Here is an 18493-nt window from a genome sequence, read left to right on the forward strand (position 1 = left end):
TACAGATGGGGATACTGAGCCCCACACAGGGCCGGGGTTCGCCCAGGTCAGGAGGAGGCAGAGCAGGCACCAGAATCCAGACGTTTAAGCCCAGACTGAGCGCTGAAGGGAGAGCCCACTTGCCCCCTGCGGGCCACCACGAGCCCTGCAGCCTGCTGTCGCTTTAGCGAGTGACGGCGCATCCCTCCACCGCAGACACCCCGGCAACCCCCGAGAGATTAGCAGCCCCTCAAAAATATGGCGGCCAAGGCGGGCCAGCCCCGCCTCAGTAGAGCCGCTTCCTACACCACGTGATCTCTCGCCCGGCACACCAATGGACACCTAAGAGCCGACGAGAAGGATTGAACCCGGATTGGACAATTAGAAGACGAACCGCCTTCTAGCGGGGCCCCTCTGCGCACGCGCGAGACACTTGGGCCAATGAGAAGACGGAAAGCTGCCCGTACAGCCCCTGCGGCGTCACTTCCTCCGCCCCTGTTTCAAGGGATAAGAAACCCTGCGCCGAACCTTCCTCCTTTCCCAGGCGGCTGCCGAAGATGGCGGAGGGGCAGGTGCGGGCTCCGCGCGGGCCGGGGAGGCGTGGGGCGGGGTGGGTTCCAGGCCGGAGCAAGGTTGGGCCCTCTTTTCCCTCGTAGGTGCGTTCTGAAACCTAAACTCGATAATTGAGCGAAAAGTGAGGCTTTGGGCCTAAAAGAAGTCTGTAGCAGTGGAATAGGAAAATACCGCGACGTTTTCTTTGACCCGGGGCTGACTAATACGCGGCATCATTTCTTCTTCGGGCGACTGTGGGGGTTCCCAAGACGAGGAGAGTTACTTTAAAATTAGGCCTCGTTTGCCTTTTTCTCAGCCAAGCCTTGGCTGAATCGGGCCCGTGTGTCCACAGCAGCGAGGAAGCGCGCGGGAAGCGCCTGGGAGGCCTTGAGGTGATAAAGTAGACCGAGAATCGGCCAAAATGGAGGCCGCTCCCGCCCTGCCCCAGGCCCGCGTCACTTCACCCTCGTGGGAGTGTTGGTCCGTGCCCTGCAGCTCTGGTCGGTGTGGTGGGAGATCTTACCCGGTGGTTTCCGAGTTCCTGCCTACAGGACGACCAGGAACGCGTTGCTAGTCTTCCCTTGTTCGTTGGGGCTGACGGATGCTTTAAAGGCGAGAGAGCTGATAAAACTTGGGGGCCCTCGAGGTGGGTAATTACCCCAAGCTGCTTCTGCAAGCAGCAGAAGCTTGGCTCCTAGTTCCTGGACTCCTCGTCTGATTTCTTCCGTGCAGGGGAAGGGATGGCTGGGGAAAAGGGTGTCCGTGGGAATTGGGTGTAATGAGGCCCAGCGGTAGAGGAAGGAAGAGGCACGACAGTGGAGTCGGGAAGGTGGTAGAGTTCTCGGAACACGTGTTCTGTGCCCTCACTGAGTACCTGGTACAGTTGGCTTTGTGTTTGGTGTCATTCGGTTGACTTAGCAAAATGTTCCTGAGGCAGATACTGTTATCCTCATCTTCCAGGTGAGGAGGCTGGAGATTTTTAGCCAAAGTCACATTGTCAGGAATTCTGGCTTTAGATTCTGTACCCTTCTGCCTTCCAACAATCACAAGTGTTTAACAAGCGCTGGGTAAGAGTGGGGACATGACTCGTGAAGAAGCTGAGGATTTGGTTTTGAGCAGTCAGGGATCCAGAGCTGAATACAGCGTAAGGTAGAGGAGATGCTCCCGGCTATTCTGCAGGGCCTCGCCTATGCTGAACCTGTTCCTTTACTGATCGTACTGTACTCTTGAGAGAATTAGCCTGTTGGGATTCCACAACTTGGATCAGGGATTACACATTCTAGCTGGATCGAAGGACAGAGTGTTGCCAACCTTTGTTCAAATTCCAGCGCATCCTCTCACCCTTGAATATAATTGGGGCTTAAGAATTCCGGCCCTTCAGGCAGCTGAGATGTGCGGAAAGGCCCTTGTTTTATTCTGTTCACTGAAATTGTGAGTCAGCCATTTGCTTTCTTGGCCACATCTGTACAGTGGACCTTGAGTCCTAGTTTCCAGGGCTGTTCATGGGTAAGAGGTACATTGAGGGATATGGTGAAAGAAACAAGTAAAAAGCCATGCTTGGTTTGGGTTGGGGGGGAGTAAAACCTGAGGTTGCATCTAAGCAGTTTCACTTTATTTCCACCAGGTCCTGGTGCTTGATGGCCGAGGCCATCTCCTGGGCCGCCTGGCGGCCATCGTGGCTAAACAGGTGCTTCTAGGTAAGTCTGCTCTGTCCTCCGCTCCCCTGGTCATGAGTCCCAACCAGCGGTCAGTGATGAGCAACAATCACCATCTTTCGTTTGAGTCTCACGACTGTGAGATCAATCCCATGCACCGCTCTGAGACCCGGCACCTACCCCCTCTCCTGGGATCTGGGGCTCTGAGATGGAAAATTATTTTCCATCACGCTGTTAATTTAAGCACAAATCGAGCTCTGCTGGGGTCTTGGGTTTCTTGTGCATGTGGTCAGCTCCACACGGACAGAACCCTGTTTCTGGTTCACAGCAGTAGCTGGGCAGATGGATGGTGGCCAGTTTGTAGGTAGAGCCCTTGGGTGGCTTCCTAGTCTTTGTCCTTATTTGCCTCACTTTCCTTTTCCTCTAGGCCGGAAGGTTGTAGTTGTGCGCTGTGAGGGCATCAACATTTCTGGCAATTTCTACAGAAACAAGTGTAAGTTAGGTCCTGGGAGAAGGGCTGGAGAGGGTGGACCTGGGAGATTCTTGGCCTTCATTGGCTCCAAAAGTGAGCCCACTAGTGGTGGGAAGTGCTCATTTGCGTTCCCTAACAGGCCCTTGGGAGTATGGATGTGTGTGTTGAAGAAGTTAGCATGTGGCTGGGGGCTGAGGCCTCGCACGCTCTCTCTCCCCAGTGAAGTACCTGGCCTTCCTCCGCAAGCGCATGAACACCAACCCATCCCGCGGCCCCTACCACTTCCGAGCACCCAGCCGCATCTTCTGGCGGACCGTGCGAGGTGAGCTGGGCCTGAGGACTGCAAGGGGCGGTGGGATGGGTGGCCAGTGATGAGGACTTCTCCCACCTGTGTTCGAGTTCCCAGACCATGAGATGACTCCACATGCACTACCATCTGAGGCCACCCCTCTACCTGTTGGGGGGTGAGGTGGGGTCCTTGTGAGCCCCTCAGAGCGAGCCTGCTGTGCCTCCCACCAACAGGCATGCTGCCGCACAAGACCAAGCGAGGCCAGGCTGCCCTGGACCGCCTCAAGGTGTTCGATGGGATCCCGCCGCCCTACGACAAGGTGAGCTCGACGGCCGGCTGCGCAGCATTCGTGTGTCTGGCGTCCGTGATGTTGCAGTTGTACCTACATTGTTTGACCCTCATGAGAACAGCCCTGGCTGAGACGCTGCTCCAGCCAGCCTTCTGCCTTGCCTGTCCCTTACTCCAGGGCTCTTAAGCCCCTCTCCTTCTCCAACAGAAAAAGCGGATGGTGGTTCCTGCTGCCCTCAAGGTGGTGCGCCTGAAGCCTACACGGAAGGTGAGTTCCAGGTTTCACCACGTTGTCTTGCTAGGGGACAGCCTTGAGGCCCGAGACTGGCAGATGATGGCTCTTTCTCACGATGGTCTGCGGATGCCACTGTGGGCGGTGCCGATAATGCCTATGGCTCAGCTGATGCCAGCAGGGGCACTGTCTCTGCGGGTGGGTGTGTCTCTGCTGGGGAAAGTTGGGTCCTATAGGACAGCTTGTCTGCTCCCTCTCCCATAGCCGCCCTGGCCCCCTTGCTCAGGACTTCTTCTCCCTCCCCCATAGTTTGCTTACCTGGGGCGCTTGGCTCATGAGGTTGGCTGGAAGTACCAGGCAGTAACAGCCACCCTGGAGGAGAAGAGAAAGGAGAAGGCCAAGATGCATTATCGGAAGAAGAAGCAGCTCATGGTAAGGATGGGCCAGAACCTGAGGGCACCACACTCCTGGGCAGGGCCTTGCGGGTGAACTCTCTGGACACAGTGTCTTTGGTCCAAGGGGCCTCTGCTCGAGGCCCAGCTTGGGGCAGAGTACAAGTGGGTTCCTGGGCAGCAGCAATTGACCACCATCTGTCCTTTTCACCCCACAGAGGCTACGGAAACAGGCCGAAAAGAATGTGGAGAAGAAAATTGACAAATACACAGAGGTTCTCAAGACCCATGGACTCCTGGTCTGAGCCCAATAAAATTGACTGTTTGTTCCTCATGCTTGGCCTGGCCTGCCCTTCCTCCATCGCCGCCCTAGGATATGGGGAACTCCCCGGGGCTGCTGTCCTCAAGCCACAGGCAGCCTGGGGCTTAGAATGCTGGGAACACAGAAAGGGTTTTAGTCATTTCTGTTAAGAAAAGCCTTCTTAAAAGGTGGAGGAAAAAAAAACCTCTTTAAGAGCTTTGAGGCATAATTGCCTGTGATCTACTCCTTCCTGACAGTTCAATGAAATTGATAGTCGGAACAGCTATTTCAGTGTTTGCTTAGAGAGATTGGAAAATGATTGGAGGGGAGCCCTGCATTGTGAATGTGGGTGTGTTTGAACTTGCCGCAGGCTTGGGTGCTAATACTCTGCAGCTGTTAGGGTGTGAGGGCGCTGGGGCCAAGCCTAGGGTTGTACAGCGGTGGTTCCAGACGCGTAGCCTGGGAAGTACAGCCAAGGGCTCACAGGCACTGCCCTTGTGCTTTCCCTGTATTTTGTGATCCAAAACTAATAAATTATTTTTAAAGAAATTTGGCGTCTTTGCTGTGTGTGTCTGCTATGGAGGCAGGCCTTTGGCAACAAGCAAAGGGAGCCCTGCTCGGGTCACTTTCTGCCGTGGTTGGATTATGACCTGTCTGTGGAGTTTTTATCTACCACATAAGGAATTTCCTTCAGAATCCTGTATAGGTTTGTTTCTCAAAACCGTCATGGCCTGAGGTTGCCCAGTGGACCTTAACTCTCACTAATTCAGCTGCAAAGTATGGAATTGTCATCTTAAAACCAGTCCCATCCTTGAAGGGTAGGTGAGCTGTTCTGGTCTTGGTGCCACATCCAGTGGTCTGGGCATTGTGTGAAGAAACCGGGAGGTGAGTAGCATTAGGCAGTGGGGATGGGAATGTGAAATCTAATGCTTCAGAAGAGGAAAGCTAGTCTTCTTAGAGACATGGTGGAGGGGGAGACGGAATCAAGCGCCTCAATGCCCAGCACAGAACCCAAGGCAGGGCTCAGTCCACCCTGGGATGACCTAAGCCGAAACGGAGTCCAAAGCTTCCCTGCCTGAGGTGACCCTGAAACTAGACTTCGATCTGGAAGAGTAAAGGGAGCATTGAGTAGGTACCAAGCTCTCTGCCATCACCTGTTTCATACTGCCCTTGTAGATTAGTAGGCAATAATAAATCTCTTTTTAGACTTTTTATTTGACAGCAACAGAGAGAACAGAAGCAGGGGTGAGCTGGAGGGGAAGAAAGGCTCCCCGCCAAGCAGGGAACCAGAGGCGGGACTCAATCCCAGGGCAGACACTTCCCCCCACCCCCACCCCAGGCACCTCCCACTTGGAAGTTTATAATTTTATTTTATTTTTTTAAGATTTTATTTATTTATTTGACAGAGAGAGATCACACGTAGGCAGAGAGAGAGGAGGAAGCAGGCTCCCTGCTGAGCAGAGAGCCCGATGCGGGACTCCATCCCAGGACCCTGAGATCATGACCTGAGCCGAAAGCAGCGGCTTAACCCACTGAGCCACCCAGGCACCCAATAATTTTAGAATTTCAATATTCAAGTGCCTAACAACACAGAGAAACTAGATGAATGTAATACTCATTTTACTATAACAGGGATTTTTTTTTTTTATGATTTTATTTATTTGACAGATCACAAGTAGGCAGAGAGGCAGGCAGAGAGAGGGGAGAAAGCATGCTCCCTGCTGAGCAGAGAACCCAATGCAGGGCTCGATCCCAGAACCCTGGGATCATGACCTGAGCCGAAGGCAGAGGCTTTAACCCCTGAGCCACCCAGGTGCCCCAGGGCATTTTTCTTATATGATTTTATTTATTTGACAGAGATTACAAGTAGGCAGAGAAGCAGGCAGAGAGAGAGGAGGAAGCATGCTCCCTGCTGAGCAGAGAGCCCAATGTGGGGCTCGATCCCAGGACTCTTGAGATCATGACCTGGGCTGAAGGCAGAGGCTTACCCCACTGAGCCACCCAGGCTCCCCAGGGCATTTTACTTTTAATTTAGGGGGCAGATGACAACTCACATATCTGTCACGATTAGTCTTCCCAAAATGCCCAAGATGCCACAGCGACTTAGGTTTTCTCAGAATCATTTAACAAATGGGTGCTGTGTTTACCCATCCTGGGGCTCCCCCTCACCACAGGAGCTACCTCCAGAAGTGGCCAAAATCAAGTATTAAGTTTAGCAAAACTGCTTGTTAAAGCAGCACTAATATAGTCCCCTGAAAACATGATCCCTTGAAAAGATAAATTTGGCTGTATAAACGTAAAAACTTTCCACTTCAAAAACAAGCCACGGACTGGGAGGAAATATTTGCCAACCCCACCCCTTTTGAAGAACTTGTTTCCTGGATATATTAAAAAACAAAACAGGGGTGCCTTGGGTGGCTCAGTGGGTTAAAACCTCTGCCTTCGGCTCAGGTCATGATCCCAGTGTCCTGGGATCAAGCCCCTCATCGGGCTCTCTGCTCGGCAGGGAGCCTGCTTCCTCATTTCTCTCTACCTGCCTCTCTGCCTGCTTGTGATCTCTGTCAAATAAATAAATAAAATCTTAAAAAACAAAAACAAAAAATGGGCACCTAGGTGGCTCAGTGAGTTAAGCCTCTGCCTTCAGGTCATGATCTCAGGGTCCTGGGATCAAGCCCCACATGGGGCTCTCTGCTCAGCAGGAAGCCTGCTTCCACCTCTCTCTGCCTGCCTCTCTGCGTACTTGTGATCTCTCTGTCGAATAAATAAATAAAATCTTAAACACACACACACATACACACACACATACACAGAAAAACGGGCACCTGGGTGGTTCAGTAGTTAAACATCTGCCTTTGGCTCAGGTCATGATACTGGAATCCCAGGATGGAGCACCTCATCAGGCTCCATGCTCAGTGGGGAGTCTGCTTCTCCCTCTGCTCCTGCCCCCATTTGTGTTCTCCCTCTCTTTCAAATTCAAAACAAAACAAAACAAAACAAAAACCTCCAAACTCCATAATAAGGAAAACCAACTACAAATTGGGGAAGAATTTGAAGAAATATTTCATCAAAGATACACAAATGGCCCATAAGCACGTTAGAAGGTGCTCAACATTGTTCATCATCAGCCAGTCAGATGGGATCTCGGCCAACCCCTTAATCCTTCCGGGGCAGACACTGAGGCTCAGAACTTCCTGGTCAGTCGCAGGAACATTTTTGAAGCTCTGTCTCGTGCCCCGCCCACAGCACGTGGGCGGGCCTAGCTCATCTCCAACTCGTCCCCTAGGAGCTCTAGCACACCTTCCCATCCTGGTCCACAGCAGGGCCCAAGGGAGGGTCTTAACCTTGCTAAGCATTGGGCGCACATGGCAACGTGAGCTTCCCCAGGTCAACCAGCATTTGCATTTCGGTCGTGAAACCCTGGTTCAGTACGTCTGAAATCCCGCAGAGGCCAGAAACACTCCGTCAAGTGGTCATCCCTGGAGCTGGCTGGAGTTCATTATTGGGCGTCAAGGCCATCTGACCCTGTGGGGCAGAAAGTCGATGTGGTAGGTTGTAACCAGCCTCAAAATGATAACACACCTGAATAGAAACAGAAAGGAGAAAAATCAGTATATTGCAGGAAGGAAAGGAGAAAGTTGAGTTAGAAAGCAAGAGGAAGGAGACAACTGGCTTGTTCAGCTGGGAAAGCATGCAGCTCCTGATCTCAGGGTCATGAGTTCAAGCCCCATGTTGGGTGTAGAGATTACTTAAATAAGTAAACTTAATAAAAAGAAGAGAGAGAAACAGGTGTTTGGTCACGATGCAACCATATTTCCTACTGTGGGTTGTGGTCATTAAAAGCTGTGGGCCCAAATATCTCCAAACTGCCCCCATATCCCCCTTCACTGTGAAGCAATATATATTTTTTTGCTTTCCCTTATCATCAAAATCTCACCAGCTATTCTGAGCCATTTGCAAAATACCGAGCATTTTAAAAACCAGAGAGGAAATCACACCTAATCTCACCACCTGGAGATGCAAACCACGGGGGCAAAGTCATGCATTTCCTTCCAGGCTTTTTTCTAAGTCACTTTTGTTAGCTTAGCACAAATACAGCTATAGGCCCTGCCTTTTTTTTTTTTTTAAACTAAATATCATAAATCCTTATCAAGTCGTTCAAAAACTCCAGAAATTACTTATGTCTTCAAAAAATAAAGCTACTGGGTGCCTGGGTGGCTCAGTGGGTTAAGGCCGCTACCTTCTGTTCAGGTCATGAGCCCAGCATCCTGCTCAGCAGGGAGCCTGCTTTCTTCTCTTTCTTTGCCTGCCTCTCTGCCTACTTGTGATCTCTGCCTGTCAAATAAATAAATAAAATATTAATTAAAAAAAATAAATAAATAAAGCTACTACAAGGTCGGGGGTGGGGGAGACATAGAAGGTTTTAAAACAGAAAAATGAAAAGTCGGGGCGCCCGGATGGCTCAGTGGGTTAAAGTGTCTGCCTTTGGCTCAGGTCATGATCCCAGGGTCCTGGGATGGAGCCCCACATTGGGCTCTCTGCTCCGCAGGGAGCCTGCTTCCTCTCTCTCTGCCTGCCTCTCTGCCTACCTGTGATCTCTGTCTGTCAAAAAAAAAAAAAAAAAAACCTAAAAAAAAAGAAAAATGAAAAGTCCTTCCCTCTGAATGGTACCCCCAAAGGGACTGAAGCAATTACAGTTAAAAATGTTTCATTCAGGGTTAAGCTTCTGCCTTCGGCTTAGGTCATGATCTCAGGGTCCTGGAATCGAGCCTCGAGTCAGGCTCTCTCTGCTTAGCAGGAAGCCTGTTTCTCCCCCTCTTTCTGCCTGCCTCTCTGCCTACTTGTGATCTCTTTGTCAAATAAATACAAATAAATAAATAAAATCTTTTTAAAAAATGTTTCATTCAGGGGAGGCTGGCAGACTCAGTCACCAGAGCAAGAGAGACTCTTGATCTTGGGGTTGTGGGTTCGAGCCCCACAGTAGGTGTAGAGAATACTGACACAATAATACAATGTTTCAGAATTCACAAGCTTAAAAAAAAAAATTCACAAAGCTATTGAGTGTGAAAGAAATTTAAGCAATTCAACTTTCGAATTATTTTTGTAAGTTAGTAGCATTTACATCTTCAAAGTTAGTACAACTTAAAAGACACCATATACATATGAACAGTCTACTCTATAGCTACATTGTCCAAGAGAACTTTCTGTGTTGATAAAAATGTTCTGAATCAGGGTGCCGGGTGACTCAATCAGTTAAATGTCTGCCTTCAGCTCAGGTCATGAATCTGGGGTTCTAGGACGGAGCCCTGTGTTGGGCTCCCTGCTCAGCAGTGAGCCTGCTTCTCCCTCTCCCTGTGCTCCTCCCCCTGCTCAGGTTTCTCTCTCTCTCTTTCTCTCTCAAATAAATAAAATCTTTTAAAAAAATGCTCTGAATGTTTTCTAATATGGAAGCCACATCTGGCTTCTGGGCATTTGATCTTTGAATAAGGTGACTGAAGAACTGAGTTTTAAATTGTATTCAGTTTAAATTTAATCTGTATCTCTTAAAGAATGAAAAGCCAGTGGTTGGAGGTGCCAGGGCTCAAAGCCAGGGTTTCATAGTGCAAGGCATGGGCTCTCTCACTGAGCTACACCCTGTCACTCAATTTAAATAACCACATATAGGGTCCCATGGGTGGCTCAGTGGGTGAAGCCTCTGCCTTAAGCTCAGGTCATGATCGCAGGGTCCTGGAATCGAGCCCCACATTGGGCTCTCTCCTCCACAGGGAGCCTGCTTCCCACTCTCTCACTCTGCCTACTTGTGATCTCTCTCTCTGTCAAATAAAATATTTTTAAAAATCACATATAACTACTGGCTAAGTTACTGAACAACGCAGTGTTTGAAATCTATAAAGTCCACAGTTATATCACATAAGGAGATTTAAAAGAAAAGGCAGTCATCCCACAGACTATCAATAAATATTAAAAATAGATGGGTCATAGTATGCCTTCTGTTCTGCAATTTACTTTGTCCATGTACAAATTCAACCCAAGGTAAAACAGCCTGAAGACCCATTGGAAGCTAACAGGATGACAGTGGTTGTGTCTGGAGAGGGAAACTAGGCATCGGTGTCTGGGGAGAAGAGTGGGAGAAAGATTCATTCATTTTTGTACTTTTTGAATTTTGCACCGTGGGCATGAAATACCTATTCAGAACCAACTGCACATTTAAAACAATGAAATACGGCTTGGCAATCTTTTCATTTCCCCATCGATCGAGCTCCCTCCCCTTTATTAACTGCCTGCAGAGTATCCTGTGGTGGAGACATGCCTTGATTTATAGAGCTGCCTATAAGGGTGGGCGTTTTGGCATATCCCAATCCAAACTTCATTCATTTGATGATTTAGTCAACAAGTATGAATCGAGCACTGAACCACATGACAGCTGCCAGAAAGCCCTGGAGAGCAAAGCAGGTAAAAATTCCTGCCTTCCTTCTAGTGGAGAAAGGGAAACGGGATAAATGTAAAATCCAGCCTGCTAGCAGAGCTATGGACACCGCACACTCTTTTAAAAGATTTTATGTATTTATTTGGGGAGAGCATGGTGGGGGGGTTGGTGAACCGAGTGGAAGAGTGGAAGGCAGACGATCAACTGACTGAGCCACCAATCGCCCCAGAAATCTCACCCTCTTCATAGTGGGTCACCAGTGTGGAATCTGGGGGGAGGGGCGGGTTAGTTTCCTCGGGAACCTGCCTGAGAAGTGAGGTGCTGAACAAAGAGTTCAGTTGAAGGGGCGCCTGGGTGGCTCAGTCAGTTGAGCTACTACCTTCAGCTCAGGTCATGATCCTGGGGTCCTGGGATCGAGTCCCGCATGGGCTCCCTGCTCAGTGGGGAGCCTGCATTTCCCTCTCCTTCTGCCTGCCACTCTGTCTACCTGTGCTTTGTCTCTATCCATCTGTCAAATAAATAAATAAATCTTAAAAAAACAAGATTTTATTTATTTATTTGACAGGCAGAGATCACGAGGCAGGCAGAGAGAGGAAGAGAAGGAGGCCTCCTGTTGAGCAGAGAGCTCGATGCGGGGCTCGCTCGATGCGGGGCTCGATCCCAGGATCCTGGGACCATGACCCGAGCTGAAGGTAGCAGCTCAACTGACTGAGCCACCCAGGCGCCCCTAAATAAATAAAATCTTTAAAAAAAAAAAAATTCAGTTGAAGAAACAGCAAGTTGAAAAGTCCCAAGGCCCAGATGGATCTATAAGTTTTAGAAGCAGCAAGGAAGGAGGAGAGGAGGAGCGTTCTGCAGTTAAGAAAAAAAATGGAAGCGCCTCATCACTAAATGTGGCCTGTACACAAGTGCCTCATGCTACAGGATAAGTACACAAATTGAGACGAGCCTTCAGACCCTGGGAGAGCAATTTTTTGTCAGCCGAATCGAAAAGAATAAAAAATATTAAAACCTGTGCTTCGTTAAGACTTTGCTTTCCAACAAGTGACAAAATAACAAATTTGTATCCAGTTATAGACCTGCACCGCCCAATGCTATAGATGTTAGTTAGCTCCATGTAGCTGTGTAAATTTAAGTTAAATAATATGAAACTAAGTTAAAAATTCAGGTCCTCGGGGCGCCTGGGTGGCTTAGTGGGTTAAAGCCTCTGCTTTCGGCTCAGGTCATGATCCCAGGGTCCTGGTATCGAGCCCCACATCAGGATCTCTGCTCCGCGGAGAGTCTGCTTCCTCCTCTCTCTCCATGCCTACCTCTCTTGCCTACTTATAATCTCTAGATGTCAAATAAATAAGTGAAATCTTTAAAAAAAAAAAAAAATTCAGGTCCTCAGTCTCATACACATTTGAAATGAAAGCAGCCACCGTGTTGGATAGTCCGGATAATGGAACATTTTCATCACTGCGGAATGTTCAAATGAACAGTGCTGTTACAGACAGAAAATCAGCACTGGGGTGTTTGTTTTGTTTTTCACTAAACCACCACGGTCTGGGAATGAAACAGGGTATAAAGCACAAACAACTTCATTACTCGAGGGAAAAAAACTCATGGTCCACGCCCGCCCCTCACAAAAATGGCAGCGCCGTCGGCTCATGCTCTTAAGACGGCCGACCGCCCCGCAAAAAGATGGCCGCCACCGCATCCCGTTTGAATTCTGCAGGCGCACAGCCACGAGGTCTCCATACTCCACGTGATCTTAGCCCCGTCGAAACATGCCCGCCTCCCTATAACTCTCGCGATAACGTTAGGGGGGCTAGAAGCTGGCCTCGCCTTGCCAACGTGAACTAGCAGGACCAGCGCATTCCTGGCGTGAATTTGGCGAGACCGCTTCCGCCGCTTTCCGAACCCCAGCCTTTCATCCTGTGGGGCGTCCGTGCTGGCTTTGGGCCGCCCGTCAATCACAGTCGCGCCCGAAGCCCCGCCCCAAACCGTGTTCCCGCCCCCTTTCGTCACTTCCTCCTTTGCCCCTGTGCAGTCGATAAGGAAACCCGGACGCCTTTCCGGCTTTCCTTTTTTGAGGCGGCCGGGAAGATGGCGGACATTCAGGTGCGGGCTCGGGGCTGGCACGGGTGCTGCGGGGCCCACCCTCGGCCTCAGGGGCGCGTCCCGAGAGAAAGACCCCGCGCCCCAGTTTGAGGACTGATACCAGGCGACCTCGATTTCCCAGGCTTTACCTCGGGGGCACGTGTCTTTGAATTAATCTAGATAAGCGCCTCCTAAGTCCCGGGGGCTCCCCGCGTGGGGTTTAGTGGCGGCTCAGGCCTTTTTGGAGTTATCTTCTTAAAACTCAGGGTTTACTGGGTGGTTTTTCCGGAGGCCTTGGGCCGTCGGGTTAATCCTGTGAGAACTGAGCCCTAAGGGCTAATCCAGGAAGCCCGTGGTTTTGGTATTTATTTCTGAAATCGCATGTATTATATACGGAGAGAATCCTGGTGGGTGTCCTTGTGGCTTGGAGAGTAGTTGCTGAAAGATGTTCACGTTGTTAGAGAAATGATTTTGTGCGCCTGGGTTTTAAGGAATGAGTGCTGCAGGTGACGGGAGGTGTTTTAGAGCATAAATGCTGAAGTAAACGCTGGTTCAGAGTTGAATCTCAACTCCAGAGACTCGGGGTGAGTGTTTTCAGTGGTAGTGATCGAGGCTTGGGAGTCTGTCGTTTGGGGAGTAAATGCTAGGAAGGATGGGTTCTGGGGTTTCTGGGAGGGCTTCCAGGCCGAGTTGCAGTCTCCAGGCTCACCAGCTGCCTCCTCGTCCATCTAGACTGAGCGTGCCTACCAAAAGCAGCCAACCATCTTTCAAAATAAGAAGAGGGTTTTGCTTGGAGAAACTGGCAAGGAGAAGCTTCCCCGATACTACAAAAACATCGGTCTGGGCTTCAAGACGCCCAAGGAGGTATGGGGGCTATCCTCAGAAGGAAGGAGACCCCTGGGTTCCTGCACGTGTGTGCGCAAACCAGTTACCTTGGCCACAGCTGGGTGGCTGGTCCCTGGGCTGGTGGGAAATGTAGTTCCCGACCTGGGGCCACACCCCCTGGTTATTTCAGGAAGTGCTTGTTCGAGGCTCCTTTCTTTCCCTTATTCAGGCCATTGAGGGCACCTACATTGACAAAAAGTGCCCCTTTACTGGTAATGTCTCCATCCGAGGGCGGATTCTGTCTGGTGAGTGAGGGCACCTGGGTGCTTGGGTTCAGATTTCTGGATCTGAGGGATGATGGGCCCGGGGTTGCTCAGATTCCTGGGTGAGGAGGGGATGGGCGGACTCCTGGTTCCATGGGGGCACTGGCAGATGTCTCTTCAAGATGGTCTTCAGATACCCACCATGGGCATGTTGAGAAGGCTATTTGGCACAGCCAATGTCAGCAATAGGCTTGGGATCCTACCTAGGTAGCTCCCAGTTCCCAGCACGCTCTGGGCTGCCCAAAGCCCCCGTTCCTCGTGGGGCTGACCTACAGTCTGTCCCCTCCCCCCAGGTGTGGTGACCAAGATGAAGATGCAGAGGACCATTGTCATCCGCCGAGACTACCTCCACTACATCCGGAAGTACAACCGCTTTGAGAAGCGCCACAAGAACATGTCCGTCCACCTTTCGCCCTGCTTCAGGTGAACACAGTGGGCCCTCAGGTTCCCAGGCAGAGAGGCGGGCGTGGTGTGCCCCCGAGGCTGAGTGACAGGACCTGGCCGCTGTGTGGGTACTAAATTGTTGGCGATGGTGTGAGGACACTGGTGCAGCCAAGCACATGTCCTCAGGAGCCTCCAGTCTGGGTATAGTGGAGGGGATCGATGGAGGTCTTCTGCCCGAGACACCTCTGAAAGGTTTGGAGTGCCCTCTGTCCAGTTTGGGTTTGGTACCTTGGACACAGTTTGTGTTCAATAAATAATGACCGGGGACAGGTGGAACTGGAAACTGGAACTTGGGTAGGGTGGGGGGTGGGGAGCAAAGCAGAGAGGCCCGGCCTCCAGTGGCCTGCATGGGACAGGCCAGCCTCTGACACAGCCCCTGCCCACCTCCACAGAGATGTCCAGATCGGCGACATCGTCACAGTGGGCGAGTGCCGGCCCTTGAGCAAGACAGTGCGTTTCAACGTGCTCAAAGTCACAAAGGCTGCTGGCACCAAGAAGCAGTTCCAGAAATTCTGAGACTAGACACCTGTCCACACCCTTGAAGAAAATAAAGTTATTTTCCCAGTCGGGGACCTGGCCTAGGGTATCTGCTCCTTTGCCAGAGGGGTTGTTCATGAGAGTGGAGTGGGGTTGATGGCAAAAAATGGGGTTCTCTCATTCTCTGGACCCCAGTATAAAGGAGGGATCGGGAGCCACATCCTTCCTGTCCTCACATCTCTGGGTGAAGATAGGAACCTGTATTAAGACACTGCTCCCCTTTTTGCGTCTCCTTTCGGTCCATGCTACCTCTTGTTGTTGGAATAAGTAAGCCCTTCTACCTGGCGGTGGGGTGTGCCCCCCAACCCCCAGTCTCTGGGGAGGAAGTGAGTGAGGGCGGAGGGCCCTCTGGACCTGGCTTAGGTTGGGGAAGTGGGGGAGGGGGAGGCAGGGGGCTGGTGGATGGGCTTGCGGAGTCCTGTGCTACCTGGTTCTGAGCCGCAGGGGTCTTGACTTCAGCCTGGGCTTCTCTGTCTCCCCCCTGACAGTAGAGGAGTGGAGCATGGAGGCCAGGCAGCTCCCCTCTCCAGCCCCAGGCCGCGCTGCCCCTTCCTGAGTGAGCACCATGCCCCTTTGCAGATGAGCAAACTCATCTGTTGCAACAGGTTCTCCCCTGGGTGAGCAGCTCAGCTCCAGGTCTCACTCAGGTTCTAGAAACTTCCTTTGCCTGAAAGTCCAAGGAAACTGGCTTTGAAGGTCCCTCTCCTAGTGAGGCAAGCTGGAGCCAGCCTGGGACCCACCTTAGCAGCACCCGCTTGCAGGCTGCTAGACGTGGGTTAGGAAAGGCCCTGGAAGGGAGACTGACCAGGTCGGGGTGGCCTTGGGGGAGGAGAGAAATGGGGACAGGGTCAGGGAAATAGCCTTCTGACATGGCCAGATGGTGATGCGGAGTGTCAGGAAAATGTGGGAAAGGGAGAGAGGTTGACCCTAACAGTGAAAGGCAGTCTTTTAGGGAAAAAGGATCAGTTAGAGACCCAGAAAGGGACTCAGCTGGGTTCTGAGCAAGGTCGGAGACCACAGGTAGTGACAGACTCAGATTTCAGAACAAGACCAGACAGACCTTGAGCAGGAAATCAAGTTCAAGATGATAGACCTGGGGGGCAGCAAGGCAGGATTGAGGAGGGGGGGAGTGGCTTTTAGAAGCTGTAGAAAGACCCTCACCGGAGTTGAAGCTGGCAGCCAGGGGAGAAGGAGGCATCTGATGGCTTCAGCCCTCAGGGCCTGGTGCTGCTGGGATCCCCAGGTCCCTGCCCCCCATACCTGTACCAGGGACTGAGGCACAGCACTGGTACAAGGGTTGGGAGACAGGGCCGAGAGGAGAGAGGAGCTGCTACCTCCAGGGACACTGCCTCTGGACCGGCTCTGCGGCTCCTTTTTTACCCAGACCCAGTGAGGGCGGGGGTTCCTGCCAGAGGAAGTGGGGCCGCATCAAAGGGGGCAGGAAGGGGCAGGGACAGGTCAGAAGGGGGCACCGCCCCGGAGTTTCAGCCTGTAAGCCTGCCCCACCCCACCCGTCCTGGAGGGCAGAGACCCCGAGGGAGGGGCCTGGGACCCAGAAGGGCTCTGAGGTGGCCCTAGGAGCCCCCCCACCACAGGTGTTTCCGTTTGGGGTGGGGCTGCACTGTTGACAGCAGCCCAGCTACCTTGTTCCCTCCCAGAGGTCTTGGGGTGTCTCCTTGGCACCCCACTGTGTTAGGGTACATAGTCGCAGGTGGGGTGCCTGCCTGGTGTGTGCTGGGTCTGGTGGGTCATGTGGCAAAGACCAAGGAGAGATGCCCTGGGGCTACGCCACTTGTGCCTGGAGGGAGGTGACCACCGTGTCTACCCTTTTTTAGAGTCAGGAGACAGCCAGAGACCATTCCTAGGTCCAGACTGTCACAGCCTCAGCGCTTGCCCTCTGCCCTCCGCACTGCTTAGCAGGCAGCACCCAGCAGACTTGCTCCCTCCTCAGAGTTTTCGCACTGGCTGTGCCCACTGCCTGGCAGCTCTCCGTTCAGGTGTCCACCTGGCTCCCTCCGCCTTTGCCTCGGCTGTAGTGCTCCCCAGCCTCTTGCCATCCAGCCAAAGCCGCCCAACCGCCCTTCCCAGCTTGATTGCCCTGCAGAGACAGATGAAGCCCCATTTCTTGTGTATTTGTATGTTTATTGCACAAACCCCTGTGATGGAGCGTGTTTGTTTACCCGCTAACCGCGGGAAGGTGAGCTCCGCATCCCCAGCACGTGGACAAGTTGGAAGCTCCTGTACGTGTTCAGGGGAGTAAACAGTTAAATCCTGCATCCCACAAGGCAGGCCTGTCCTTGGAGCTCAGCAGAAGCGGGGACCATGAAGAGATACCTCCAAGTGACAGCATGGTGACCACAGGCTCTGTGCTGATTTCCAGCTCTGCTGCTCATTAGCAGGTGACGACGGCCCCCTCCCCTGGCAATCATTGTTGCAGCCTCTGTGGTATTCTACTGTAGCAGGACTTGTGGGAGCAGGCACCTGAAATCATTTGACTGGTCTGCTCTGGTCCCGAGGTCTGTGAGTGGAGTCTGGGGAACTTGAAGTAGCTTTTGTATGTGTCTGAGCCATCCTGCTGCCCCATTTTGGGGCATTTTACCCAACATCCCAGAGTCTATCATGGCAAATCCCTGGGAGTCTAACATTCTGGTAGATCCCAGCTCTGTTATATATTATCACAGAGGGCTCCAGCAGAGATTCTGCTAGAATGTTCTAGCAGGACATCAAAGCTATTCTAGAAGAGGTTTAGGGGCTTATCAAACCAGCCCAAGGTCCTTCGTGGTTGCCATCATTCATTCTACCAATATTTACTGTGCTGGCCCCTGCAGATGCAAGAGGGAGCAAGACATCTGGGGCATGGCGTCTCAGATCCCTGGGACCCTAACAGCAGCTGGGAGTCGGGGGTAGGGAGGGGTGCACATTAAAGGAAACATGTTACTGTTATGCCCTACATTTGCCCCATGCCCAGTCCTTGACTCCCTGAAGCCTCTCTCCTGAGGTTGGCAGAATCGTTATCCCCACTTTATAGATAAAAAACAGGGCTCGGAAAAGCCAACGTGGAAGAAGGATTTGGTTTTTTGTTTTTTTAAAGATTTTATTTGACAGAGACCACAAGTAGGCAGAGAGAGAGAGAAGCAGGCTCCCACAAGTAGGCAGAGAGAGAGAGAAGCAGGCTCCCTGCTGAGCAGAGAGCCTGATACGGGACTCAATCCCAGGACCCTAAGATCACGACCTGAGCTGAAGGCAGCGGCTCAACCCACTGAGCCACCCAGGCGCCCAGGATTTGGTTTTGAACTCAGGCAAGATTACCTCCCGTTATCAGTAGGGGGCACTACTGGTGCAGGTGCAGAGGGCACAATCCTAGTGCACAGCCCCCAGGGCCAAGGCGGCTTCAGACCTCATTCAGAAGGGACCCACCCTGGGTTCAATGGTTCAGTGCTCTGCTAGAACCGTCTTGAAGTTGGAACGAGGGGCCCCACATTTTCGTTTGCCCCAAGCCCTGCAAATTACGTAACTGGTCCTGCCATGGGCTTCATCTTCTTTATAGTGGGCCCCTGGGGAACAGCAGGAGCCCAGGGGCTCTGGAGGGCACAGTTAGGATCGTTAGAGACGGACTCTGGGAAGATGAGAAGGGATACCCAGGAGTTGCTATAAACAAACAGGACCCCAGAACACCTAGAAGGGACTCCCAGTGTGTC

At 51.8% G+C, this 18493-nt stretch overlaps 2 protein-coding genes and 5 non-coding genes across 7 annotated transcripts; all 7 read left to right on the forward strand.

The window, feature by feature from the left end:
* The first annotated feature begins 457 nt into the window (after positions 1 to 457).
* Positions 458 to 4193, forward strand: RPL13A (ribosomal protein L13a). Its single transcript, XM_032323248.1, has 8 exons — positions 458 to 551; positions 2156 to 2228; positions 2614 to 2679; positions 2879 to 2980; positions 3181 to 3266; positions 3444 to 3503; positions 3777 to 3899; positions 4078 to 4193. The coding sequence occupies exons 1-8, from the start codon at positions 537 to 539 to the stop codon at positions 4162 to 4164; spliced, it is 612 nt and encodes a 203-aa protein (XP_032179139.1). The 5' UTR covers positions 458 to 536; the 3' UTR covers positions 4165 to 4193.
* On the forward strand, positions 2275 to 2358 carry LOC116580366. Its single transcript, XR_004281619.1, has one exon. It is a non-coding gene; the product is annotated as a small nucleolar RNA Z195/SNORD33/SNORD32 family (small nucleolar RNA).
* LOC116580365 lies at positions 3020 to 3104 on the forward strand. The gene has a single exon (XR_004281618.1). It is a non-coding gene; the product is annotated as a small nucleolar RNA Z195/SNORD33/SNORD32 family (small nucleolar RNA).
* LOC116580367 lies at positions 3304 to 3374 on the forward strand. The gene has a single exon (XR_004281620.1). It is a non-coding gene; the product is annotated as a small nucleolar RNA SNORD34 (small nucleolar RNA).
* Positions 3562 to 3648, forward strand: LOC116580369. The gene has a single exon (XR_004281622.1). It is a non-coding gene; the product is annotated as a small nucleolar RNA SNORD35 (small nucleolar RNA).
* Positions 4194 to 12560: 8367 nt separating the features above from the next.
* RPS11 (ribosomal protein S11) lies at positions 12561 to 14836 on the forward strand. Its single transcript, XM_032323249.1, has 5 exons — positions 12561 to 12687; positions 13399 to 13530; positions 13721 to 13796; positions 14108 to 14237; positions 14651 to 14836. The coding sequence occupies exons 1-5, from the start codon at positions 12673 to 12675 to the stop codon at positions 14772 to 14774; spliced, it is 477 nt and encodes a 158-aa protein (XP_032179140.1). The 5' UTR covers positions 12561 to 12672; the 3' UTR covers positions 14775 to 14836.
* On the forward strand, positions 13919 to 14000 carry LOC116580370. The gene has a single exon (XR_004281623.1). It is a non-coding gene; the product is annotated as a small nucleolar RNA SNORD35 (small nucleolar RNA).
* Positions 14837 to 18493: the final 3657 nt, after the last annotated feature.

Source organism: Mustela erminea, chromosome 19, assembly GCF_009829155.1.
Source record: "Mustela erminea isolate mMusErm1 chromosome 19, mMusErm1.Pri, whole genome shotgun sequence".
NCBI classification, from domain to species: domain Eukaryota; kingdom Metazoa; phylum Chordata; class Mammalia; order Carnivora; family Mustelidae; genus Mustela; species Mustela erminea.